Genomic DNA, 12,878 nt, shown 5'->3' on the forward strand with positions numbered 1-12,878 from the left:
TAGTTTTCTATCTTCTTTTGGGTGCGTTTTTCTTTTCTTTTCATATGGAAGGATTCTATCAAGTATACCCCACCTGCAGTCTGAACCCCACTTACAGCCCAACCAGTATACCACCTCAGTGAGAAATAGGCCAGCATAATGGCAGGAAGTAAAATGTCCATGTCTGTTAGGGATAGACAGATCAGTCTATTTCTAGTCCATGTCAGTTTTGCATGTGTTCATTCATAAAATCGTTCCATCCTGTTTACACAGCAACCTGCCATTTTGTAAAGCATATTTTACCATAAAATATGCATTCTGTTTACATTTTATCCTGAAATAACAGTGTATGCATTTTTTGGTATTTTTTTTCAGCTGAGAACTGTTATCACAAAATTTGGGGAAGTGGGCAAACCAAAGAATAACTGTGTCCCTATCCGTTTATTAGTCCGAGAAGTGTGAATCAGGTCGGTTTGCTTTAAAATGTGGACCAAACAAAAACCTTGAGCATCCCTAATGTCTGTATGGAGTTTATGAACATTTATTTATTTATCATATTTATATCCAGCCTTCTCTCCTCTTGTAAGGAACCCAAGGTAGCTTACATGGTCCTCACCTCCATTTTATTCTCACAACAACCCTGTGAGGTCGGTTAGGTGAGAGACAGTGACTGGCCCAAAATCAGCCAGTGAACTTCATGGCTAAGTGGGAACTAGAACCTGCTTTCTCAAGTCCCAATCCAACACTCTAACCACTACACCACACTTCAGCATTGGCTTACAGGTGAGGGCATTCATAGTTGTTTCATCATAATTGTAGAAAGGAACAAATAATTAAGTAAGTTCCTTCAGCTATTTGAAACTGATCTTATTCAGCAGCCTCACCAGAAAGAGATGTTATATATCTATTTCATTTTCTATGTGACAACTTTTCTGGTCGTAAATCCCTCCACCTGGAAATGGCAATGTTTTCCCTGGTGTGACTGTTACATGGTCAAGCATTAGATCGATACCACTTTATAGGGTAATTTGTGTTTTATTATGGTGCTCCAGCACTGCATTATCACGCAATACAGGGAAGCCACATGTTGTTAATCTCCTCGCCAGAGCAGATCATGCGTATTAGTTACTGCTCGCTAATTGGTTTCTCATCAAGTCAAAGGAGTTAAAGGCCCCTGCCCTCTTCCCTATGCCTCTCCTTTCTCTTCCTTTCTTCATTCCAAAAACAATTCCGTGGCATCTGGATTTCAGTCGAGTCAGATGTTTCCAGAAGGAGATTGGCATTCACAAGTTTTTCTGTCCACCAGGCCTGGCCAGGGATTCCCCCAACAGAACAGCCCCATCCATGGGGGGCAGTTGCTAGAAGATGTCCCACAGTGCTTTGCTTCAGGAGTCAGCAGACTTTAGGCTTACACCAGAGGTGAGGACTTATTTTGGCCCCAGGGCCAAATCCCTTTTTCAAGAAGCGTTCCGATGGTGGGCAAAGCTGAAGACTGAAGGGTGGGACCAAAGGCAAAGGGAGTGGGGCCAAGAACACCAAAAAATACTCCCACATTCTAGCTTAAAACACTTACTGCACATCCCAGTTTCCAACCATTTATACTGGTGACAAACCATCCCTTGGCTAGCAGATCCAGCATAGCTGCTTCCCTGGTTAACTGCTTGCTTGCCTGCTGTCCACCCCTAAACTAGTCCCCAGGGCACCTTGTGCCAGTGGGACCGAAAATGCAAGAGCAAGGGAGAAGGAAAGTTAGGGCACATTTTAACGACCAAAATTAATTTATCGTAGGTTAACATGTGATTTAGGCTTCTGATAAACTGAACCTGTTACTATGTTCATATTCAGTCCAAAAAGAGACAGAAAATGTCAACATATATCGACAATAAGCCCACAGTTTGGGGTCATCTAAATCAGCCCATAAAGGGATCACTGCTGGTGTTGGTTCATTCAGGTCTTCCTGTCTCTGTCAGCTCACTATCATCTGGAAGATGAACTTAATATGATCTAATATGACTTTCTCATTTCTGAGTGCCCTGATAACACTTCTGCACTGATAACACTGCAAAGCTCTCAGTGCCACAACTGATTTTAGTTGTGGATCAGGCAGTATGTAGAGTGTGAAATATTAGCCCCAGACTGAACATTATGAAAGTATGACCATAACTGAGGTGTCCCTTGTTCTTTGATAAAATCCTTAGAAGTTTATAGGTTGAAGGATTTCAGAGATGCAGAACTTTGTAACACTAGTAGAGAAGCAGCTTTTTACAAGCTGTAGTAAGTAGGATATAAGTAGGAGAAATAAGATTAAAGTGGACCTAAAGACATACCCAACTGAAGTGCTAATTGGCACTTTGGTACTACACTAAATGTGGGTGCCATCCTAACTCCCACTATCAGGGAATTATTCATTATTAATCATGTAGGGCAGCTTTCTCCAGCCTGGTGCCCTCCAGATGTTGTTTGACTACAACTCGCAGGATTGCTGACCATCGGCCATGCTGTATAGAGCTGATAGGAGTTAAAGTCTAAAACACCTGGAACTCACCAGGGTGAGAAAGGCAGATGTAGGGCTTGCACCATACAGTTGGTGGTAAAAATGTATCATTAAGCTGAAATCTAGGAGATCTGTGATTAGTGGGAACACTATTGAGAGGAAATCCCAGTTGCTGTGCTGGCCCACTGCTGGGCAAATGTGATATCTCTGCAACAGAACTGCTACTTTGTCGAAAGACTTCTGGATTCCCCACAACAGAGTGACATGCACATCTGTTGCATGACAAAACAGCTGTTTGGAGAGGCCTTCATTCTCAACCAGTTGTGCATTATGGTTGACTGTGGTTGTTCTAATTATTTTTAACTTTTTACGTACTTTTCAACGTTGTTATGAGTATTCAAGATTGCACATAAACCATTGTGGCTCATTTGAAACAGTTTTTTTGTTGTTCCCACAACAAAAAACTAAATTCCTGCAGCGATGTGAATCATGGGAGTCAGAAATGAGAAAGTCATATTAGACCATCTTAAGTTCATCTTCCAAATGATAGTGAGCTGACAAAGACAGGAAGACCTGAATAAACTCACTGCTAATTGTTGAATTTAACCAAGTGAAGTGAATGTGTCTCATTGACAATCATTCATGTTTCTTGTTCTGTATAATTGCTATTATTTCTATAGTTATTCATATTAAAAAAATGAAATGTACAGAAAGACAAGATAGGTAGATCATGGAATTTTTAAGCAAATGTACTTAATCACCAGGAAATTAGCAGAACCATTTCATAAGTTTCTTAGGGCGGTTACACTCATCACACAGCAACAAATCTGGGTTTTCCATCGAATATATACACCAGGTTCAAGTCCATACTCAGCCATGAAGTTCACTGGGTAACTTTGGCCAGTCATTGACTCTCAGCCTAATCTACCTCACAGGCTGTGAGAATAAAATGGAAAGAGGATAATTTACTTCTCCTTGGACTCCTTGGAGGAAAGATGGAAAATAAATGTAACAAACAAATAAACAGAGAGCCGCAGCTAATCCTGGTGAATGTTACTTTATGATAATCTGTTTGTAACATCAATGTTTTACATTTTAAGTATAGACTTCTTTTTTTAAAAAAAGGGTGCACTTCTAAAAAAAGTAGTGCTTGAAAGAGGCTTAGGGCAGGATCCAATGGGGGCCTTCTGCATTTGACCCCTACCGCTGGCAGCCGTCATAGTTTTAGGGCAAGCGCCGAAACGAGCAGAAATACTCGTTTCTGGAAGGGGTGCAACCTGCCCCTTTCAGAAATGAACTTTTCCACGCATTTTGTGGCTTGTTCCCAGAAGTGTTACATGGCAGCTGCCAGCAGTAGGGCCCATGCATGCACTGGGACCGACGGGAGCTGGCCACACACAGATCCTGTGTGTTGGATCCTGCTCTTAGAAGTAGCAAAGAATGTATCATTCCGGTTTCTTTTTTCCATTGTTCTATTATGTGATATGGGACTAAAGGATCTTACCCACTGTGCCACTGTTGAGTTCCAGGTTCGCATGAATCAGTTCTTCTTCCCTTCCCTTATAAGTAACACAAGTGAATGGTTCTACGTTCTATAAAAGAATAGCTAAATCAATGCGGCAAAAAATTCTAGCATCATTTATTGAGAACTTTCCTCCCCATTCCTTTGACTAGTACTTGAAACCCTTACCAGAGTGTAAGACTTGTGAATATTCATGTTCATGAAGATTGCCACAAAAATTTACCTAGTAAACTCTTTATATCTTTAATGAAAGTCAAGAAACTTGTCTTTTGAGCAAGCACATCTCAGAAATGCCTTTAAAAAGAAAACTACTCCTTAAATAGACACTATGGGTTATCATTATTCAACTTTTCCACTCAAAACAAGCATTCAGCTCTAATACCTTAGTCTGAAATGAATATGCTGGTTTTGGTCTAGAATTGACTTGTCACATCTTCAGTTTAGCACATAATATAATTCATTTTAGTTCTGGTATTTCAACATACCGTGGTATGAAGTAAGAAGTAAGTACATGTGGTAGAGTTGGCAACTTGCTGGCTTTAGATTTGGTTACAGCAGTGCCAAAATATTTACAGATCTGGCAGATGCTTCAACCTTTGTCAGTTTTGTATTCATAAGTTACTGCTGCTTTAATAAAAAAAGGTAAACTTTGAAATGTCAACTTTCCCAGAAGTAACAAATTTGCCTTCTGATTAACTGATATACTGACATATATGATTGCTTTTCATTGACTCATACATTCATACAATTAGTTGCTGTGGCCTGGAAAACTGCTTTGGGCTCCATATTGGAGCAGTAAGCTATGTCCAGGCCAATCACAAGAGCCTCCTGGTACATGTGGTGACTTCCCACCACAAAGCCCATTGGGTCCTCTTGGAATTAAGCACATAGTCCCCATGCCATGTATGACTGGCCTTTGCTTATATTACCACTATGACAGGGATCCCAACCATACAGAAGTGATTTTCCAGTGCCTACCATACCACCTAGGAAAAGTATGAATTGTGTCACTGACTGCTGGGTTTCTCCAGTTGGAAGTTTGTATATCTGATTTGAGTTTATCTCCTCTGGTGTTGGGATTTTATCTGACAAGCTATTCTGTGTGAGTGTGTTAGCTTTCAAGAAAAGCAGCCCCCAGCAAGACAGAAACAAAGATGATAAGAAAGAAAACTAATGAAATGTAGACAGAATTCAATAAAATAAATTCAAGTATAGTAAATAGAGACATTCTCAGTAGGGAGTATATTGACTGAGTCAAGCTGAAGTTGTCCAAAAACTGTGGGGAAAACAAGCACTTAGGCAGTGAAAATATTTGGGTTGTTGCAAGATTCAGACAGTACAAAATTTGAGAAGGTAGAAATATAGGGCAGGTTCACATGTAACAAGAAGCCACCCTGCGGTAATATTCAAGCTGCAGCAGGGGTGCCCCATACCTTGTCATTATGTGCATACCCAGTGAAGGGGAGTTATTGGGTGCTTGACAAGCCACCCAGAACCCATTGGCTGTTTTAGGGTTGCAGGTTGCTTGTCAAGCACCCCAACAACTCACCTCCCCAGATTCGCACGTAACAACAAGCTAGAGTGTGCCCCTACCATGGCTTGAATATTCAAAATGGTGGCCAGCGTGGCAACAAGAGGCTCTGCTGGGAAATTCCCCCATGGTGGCTTCTTGTTATGCACAAATCCAGTCACAGCGTAGTGTGTGTGTGTGTGTGTGTGTGTGTGTTGGGGGTGGAGTGGGGTGGGGATTGAAGCACATGGAAATGCAGCCAAAAAGCATACTGCACATCAATTTTCTCATAGAAATCCCCATAGGAAAAAATCTCCTTGCAAATGTAGGCAGTTTCCTGGACCTGTATCAAGGAGACTCATGTTCAAATGCTAAAAGCTACAAATTCACAGGAGTCACATTTTCTCAAAACCAGCTTGTCACACAGAAAATGTGAACATGACCCACTTCACAGTGATGTTATTATAGGGGTTCCATGCAACATCGCATGAGGGGACTTCCACTCATGCAATAGGCACTTCACCTTCCTCTCTTCCACATAATACCCCGCACCCTCTCCAAATCTGCTCTGGAGGGTCCTCCAACTCTCCTTAGCAGATTTTGAGGACACATGGGGGCTGCAGGGGGGAGGGGGAGCTTTTCTGCTAGCAGCAGCCATTGCACAGGGAAATGGACAGCTGAATGCAATTTAGGGATTATAAAATAAGTAGAAATAATAAATAAAAATAGTTACGTGGAAAGACGGGTGTGAACAGGCAGATTCTATAGAGGACAACACAGCCCTAAAAACCACTTAAAGCCACACTGAAAGTAATAGGTCTACTCCTAAATGGATTAAGGATTACAAATGCAAGATATTTGTTGTTGTTGTTGTTCAGTCGTGTCCGACTCTTCGTGACCCCATGGACCATAGCATGCCAGGCCTTCCTGTCCTCTGCTCTCTCCCGGAGTGTGCTCAAGTCCATATTCATTGCATCGGTGATGCTTTCTAGCCATCTCATCCTCTGCCGTCCCCTTCTCCTTTTGCCTTCAATCTTTCCCAGCATCAGGGTCTTTTCCAGGGAGTTTTCTTTTCGCATTAGGTGGCCACAATATTTCAGCTTCAGCTCCAGTATCTGTCCTTCCAATGAGCAGTCAGGGTTGATTTCCTTTAGGATTGACTGATTTGACCTCCTTGCAGTCCAGGGGACTCGTAAGAGTCTTCTCCAACACCACAGTTCAAAAGCATCGATTCTTCAGCGCTCAGCCTTCCTTAGAGTCCAGCTCTCATAGCCATATGTTGCTACTGGGAAAACCATAGCTTTGATTAGACGGAGCTTTGTCGGCAAGGTGATGTCTCTGCTTCTTACTATGCTGTCTAGGTGTGCCATAGCTTTCCTCCCAAGGAGCAAGCGTCTTTTAATTTCATGGCTACAGTCACCGTCTGCTGTGATCTTGGAGCCCAAGAAAATACAATCTGTCACTGCTTCCATTTCTTCACCTTCTATATGCCAGGAAGTGATGGGGCCAGATGCCATGATCTTAGTTTTTTTAATGTTGAGTTTCAAACCAGCTTTTGCACTCTCCACTTTCACCCTCAACAAGAGGCTCTTTAGATTCTCTTCGCTTTCTGCCATTAGGTTGGTATCGTCTGCGTACCTGAGGTTGTTGATAATTCTCCCAGCAATCTTAATTCTGACCTTGATTCATTCAACCCAGCGTTTCTCATGATGTACTCTGCATATAAGTTAAATAAACAGGGCGACAATATGCAGCCTTGTCATACTCCTTTCCCAATTTTGAACCAATAGCATGTTCCATGTCCGGTTCTTACTGTTGCTTCTTGACCCTCGTACAGGTTTCTCAGGAGACAGGAAAGGTGATCTGGTACTCCCATCTCTTTCAGAATTTGCCACAGTTTGTTGTGATCCACACAATCAAGGGCTTTAGCGTAGTCAATGAAGCAGAAATAGACGTTTTTCTGGAATTCTCTTGCTTTCTCCATGATCCAGCGAATGGTGGTGATTTGATCTCTAGTTCCTCTGCCTCTTCGAAACCCAGCTTGTACTTCTGGTAGTTCTGCTGAAGCCTAGCTTGCAAGATTTTGAGCATAACCTTGCTGGCATGTGAAATAAGAGCAATTGTACGGTAGTTTGAACACTCTTTGGCGTTGCCCTTCTTTGGAATTGGAATGTAAACTGACCTTTTCCAGTCTTGTGGCCATTGTTGAGTATTCCAAATTTGTTGGCATATTGAGTGCAGCACTTTAACAGCATCATCTTTTAGGATTTTAAATAGCTCAGCTGGAATACTGTCATCTCCGCTAGCTTTGTTGTTAGTAATGCTTCCTAAGGCCCACTTGACTTCACTCTCTAGGATGTCCGGCTCAAGTTCAGTGACCGCACTATCATGGCTATCAGGGACATTCAGATCTTTCCTGTATAGTTCTTCTGTGTATTCTTGCCACCTCTTCTTAATCTCATCTGCTTCTGTTAGGTCCCTGCCTTCTTTGTCCTTTATCATGCCCGTCTTTGCACAAAACGTTCCCTTAAGATCTCCGATTTTCTTGAAGATATCTCTAGTCTTTCCCATTCTATTGTTTTCTTCGATTTCTTTGCATTGTTCGTTTAAGAAGGCCTTCTTGTCTCTCCTTGCTATTCTCTGAAAATCCGCATTCAGTTGGATATATCTTCCCCTTTCTCCCTTGCTTTTCGCTTCCCTTCTTTCCTCAGCTCCTTGTAAAGCCTCATCAGACAGCCACTTGGCTTTCTTGCATTTCTTTTTCTTTGGGATGGATTGAGTTGCTGCCTCCTGAACAATGTTACGGACCTCCGTCCATAGTTCCTCAGGCACTCTGTCTATCAGGTCAAATCTCTTAAATCTATTCATCACCTCCACTGTGTATTCATCAGGGATATGATTTAGGTCATACGTGAATGGTTTAGTGGTTTTCCCTACATTCTTCAATTTAAGCTGAAATTTTGCAACAAGAAGCTCATGATCTGAGCCACAGTCAGCTCCAGGTCTTGTTTTTACTGGCTGTATAGAGCTTCTCCATCTTTGGCTGCAAAGTACATAATCAATCTGATTTCAATATTGACCATCTGGTGATGTCCATGTGTAGAGTCGCCTCTTGTGCTGTTGGAAAAGAGTGTTTGCTTTTGCTATGATCAGCGTGTTCTCTTGGCAAAACTCTATTAGCTTTTGTCCTGCTTCATTTTGTACACCAAGGCCATGCTTGCCCGTTATCCCGGTGATTTCTTGACTTCCTGCTTTAGCATTCCAATCCCCTATGATGAAGAGGACATCTTTTTTGGGTGTTAGTTCTCGAAGGTGTTGTAGGTCTTCATAGATCAACCTCAGCTTCTTCAGCATCAGTGGTTGGGGCATAGACTTGAATTACTGTGATGTTGAATGGTTTGCCTTGGATTCGTACTGTGATCATTCTATCGTTTTTGAGATTGTACCCCAGTACTGCTTTTCCCACCCTTTTGTTGACTATGAGTGCTGCTCCATTTCTCTAAGGGATTCTTGCCCACAGTAATGGTCACCTGAATTACATTCGCCCATGCTTGTCCATTTTAGTTCGCTGATTCCCAAGATGTCGATGTTCAATCTTGCCATCTCATGTTGGACCACCTCCAGCTTACCTTGATTCATTGATCTGACATTCCAGGTTCATAACCAGTATTGTTCTTTACAGCATCGGATTTTCTTTTCACCACCAGACACATCCACAGCTGAGTGTCCTTTCGGCTTTGGCCTAGCCGCTTCACTCTTTCTGGTGCTACTTGGAAATTCCCTCTGCTCTTCCCCAGTAGTATATTGGACACCTTCCGACCTGAGGGGCTCATCTTCCGGCGTCATATCTTTTAGCCTTGTGATACGTTCCATGGGGTTTTCTTGGCAAGAATACTGGAGTGGGTTGCCATTTCCTTCTCCAGTGGACCACATTTTGCCAGAAGTCTCCACCATGACCTGTCCGTCTTGGGTGGCCCTGCACGGCATAGCTTATGGCTTCACTGAGTTACGCAAGCCCCTTCGCCACAACAAGGCAGTGATCCATGAAGGGGTGCAAGATATAGCTAGCACAAATTAATGGTAATTAATGGTTGGCCAACTTCTACCTTCTACTGAGATAAACTTTGGCTAGAATCTTAGTCATAGATAAAGAAAACATACATAAAAATTAGTTCATGCATATGGGACATTTATAGGATCAATTCAAAAACTTCTGTCAGTGCCACTTGTTATACTGGAACTGGCCCTTAGTCACACTAATACAAAAAACACACACACCTGAATTTAATTTTAGGCAGCAACAAGGCAATAGGTAACTACTGTCTGAAAATAAAACATTATAGTGAATACATTTTTGTAATTTTCTTCACACAGACTCTGTCATTAAAGCTATCTTAATAACCTACTATTGCATAATGTTTAGCTTTCTATCTTTCAGAAAATCCAGTCCTGAAATACTGTTTATGTGCTCAACCACACAGGAGAACAATCCTAGCTGGAGCAAAACTGTTATTATAATTGTACCATGAATGAGCAACTCAACTCCTCTCCTCAACACAATATATTTTCAACAGCAATTAAGTAACTACAAAAGATGACAGGTTGGCAGAAATGGAGGGCAAACTCCTAACAAGGAGAAGACTGAAAGCTTTTTCTGTCACTGCCTGTTATAGAATTACAATCAGTATGCAATCTGCAACTCAGAGAAGTAGTACTTTATATTTCCAGGTGAAGGTACCATAAGGTGAGTCCGATAGGATAGTGGCACAGTGAACACATGTGTATTTAAAGGCACAGTCCTACACATGTTTAGACAGAAAAAGGTCCTGCAACTCCCAGCATTCCCCAACCATCCATGCTGGCTGGGGAATGCTAAGAGTTGTAGGACTTTTTTCTGTCTAAACATGCGAAGGATTGTGTCCTAAAAGGATTAAAACCACTCCCCTTTTTAAAAGCATCCTACCTGTTGGTCACTGGATAAGGTTAAACTTTTCCCATTACTAACCTAGAGCCCTGCATGCCCAACTACTTGTTGTGACATATTTAAGCACAAGCATTTTGGATTAGGGTTGCTTGAGGAATTCCATCCTTACAAATTCCTATATGAAATGAACTGATTTCCACCACTGGGAATATTGTGGAGATCTCAATTAAGTTATCCACCAGATAACTTTTCTGAATGGTATGACACACTTCTTGGCAGTTTAAATATACCAAAAAATGAATTCTGACACATATTTTGAGAGAAAATACACAATGAAATACATATTAAAATAGTATTTAAATACGTAGTTTGAGAGGATTTTTTAAAGCACAGATTAATTTGGAAACAGGAAAGAATTATGGGTAAAAACATAGTAAAATGACACAGACCAGAAATAGACAGATTCTCCTATCCCTAATTGGGACAGCAGGAATTTCATTCGACCCATATGAACGGACAGAATATAAAGGATCTAATGCCACTCCAGTATTAAAGTATCTTATAGTGATTTGCAATAGATTTGCATACTTGGCTTTTAAAGGCTGAAAAGTCTGGGCTATTCACAGACACAGCTGGCTGCTCTTCTATGTTTAATAAGACTGTAACTCAAGAATGTAAGTAGAAAAAAAATGTTGATTAAAAGAAAAGTTGATCAACATGAATAAATAAATATTCTCATGGCCCTACCATTGCATGTTTACTTGAATACATGTTTCACTGAAACCAGTAGGACTTACTGTAAAGTTAGGATACGTTAAAGTTAAAACTGTGTTCTTAGCATAATGATTTATCTCTGTTCTCCAAGTGTCAAGAACAGTACTCTAAACAGTACTGATTTTTTTTAAAAAAAATAGTAAGCTTCAAAATAGAAAAAGTGTGATGTTATATCTAGTGCCCTTCACTTATATCACATATGCCTGTTATAGAGAGCTGTTTATACTTGGTCGTGCCCAGAAATAATCCTCAGAAAGGGCAATAAGAAAGGTTCTTATTTATTCTGTCCACCTCCTCTGCCAGGCAATATGACTATACACCAGCTTATCCAATATAAGAGCAGTACGCTGTATTGCATCTGCCAAAGAACAACAATTTAAGAAGCACAACAGAAGCATTCAATGACAAGATTAGCTTTTAATGCAAAGCTAGTAGCAAAAATGGGTTTAGCAATTATTTTTGTACATGAAGTCTTAAGTCAAATTACCTGTGCCAAACATTATTTCTTACAAATATCAGCTATGGCGCACTGTTGCTGGTATAGCAGCTTCCGTGTAACTAATAAACAATGTTCCCATTAAAGCATGGCAAGAACACACTTATTAACAGGGAATTACCTGAATTAGGTCTTCAAGTTCTGTGTCATTCACACAGGAATGCTCTGATACAAACATTTGTTTCTGGAACACAATAGTTGTTCTCTGGTTAGTTTCATGTGGCTGCTCCAGGGCTTTGAATACAGTAGCTCCAATAATTAAATACAAAACCACCACTAGAAAAATGGTTGAGACTGTCTTCCATTTCATAACATTAATAGTTGTATCACTCTCCTCCCGCGAAGCAAGCACGGTGGGTTTGGTAGAAAATGACAGCCTGGGTTTGGAGTTCTGAGTGGCAGATTTGGGATCCAGCAAGTCAGGTGCCGCCACTAATTAAAAAAGAAAAACAACAACAGAATGTTAATTTTTACAAAGCTTGTCAGAGATTTATTTTGTGGTTTTTCTTGCTGGAGGGTTAGAGAGAAGCTATTCATTCATGTGACAATTTATCTTCAGCAATGCTGGCATTGCAAATGAACTCAACTTGTCCATCTTCACAAGGATTTACTATAGAGCGAGGGGTTGCAGCAACCTGTTGTGACAGTATTGCTCAATTCATTATTTCATGCCCTTAGATAAACTTGTTATAATATTTGCATTCCAAGTGTTGCAAAAATTTGCACAGCTGAAACACAGAATAACACTAATGATGTAGTACTGATAATTATTAAAAAGATAATTCCTGACAATTACATATTGCATTAAGTTCTCACATTGTTTTCTCATTTAAACTCTTCCTGATATTTTAAGTATTGCTAATCTATATTTTTAGTTTAGCACTGAATAGTTAACATAAATCATATTTTCTCAACCCTCACACACACACACAATGTGCTGGACTCAGAAAAAATGCAATATTTGTGTCTCCACTTCCTTCCAACAATTCATTACGAGTAGCATCAGCTGGCAAGTATTTAAGTGAAACCCTTTTTAGAAATGTGTGCTGGTACTTGCTGAAAAAGTCATACACATTACTTTAAATTTTAAATAATTCTTATGTGCCAGGACCAATGTTTTTATTGGAAGCCTAGGATTTCCTTATATCTATGTCATGCAAATATTGGAGGGCCCTGTTC

General features: G+C 40.7%; 1 protein-coding gene across 4 annotated transcripts in view; it reads right to left on the reverse strand.

The window, feature by feature from the left end:
• The window catches only part of KCNK2 (potassium two pore domain channel subfamily K member 2), a 181,333-nt gene that overhangs the window by 141,303 nt on the left and 27,152 nt on the right, over positions 1-12,878 (reverse strand). For all 4 annotated transcript variants that reach the window (XM_084832661.1, XM_084832655.1, XM_084832651.1 and 1 more), the window contains exon 2: positions 11,821-12,131. In XM_084832661.1, coding sequence (XP_084688787.1) covers positions 11,821-12,009 — 189 coding nt within the window. In that variant the 5' untranslated portion in view covers positions 12,010-12,131. The remainder of the gene's footprint in view (positions 1-11,820; positions 12,132-12,878) is intronic.

This window comes from Heloderma suspectum, chromosome 1, assembly GCF_057233095.1.
Source record: "Heloderma suspectum isolate Gila_16-S chromosome 1, 16-S_ref, whole genome shotgun sequence".
In the NCBI taxonomy this organism is placed as follows: domain Eukaryota; kingdom Metazoa; phylum Chordata; class Lepidosauria; order Squamata; family Helodermatidae; genus Heloderma; species Heloderma suspectum.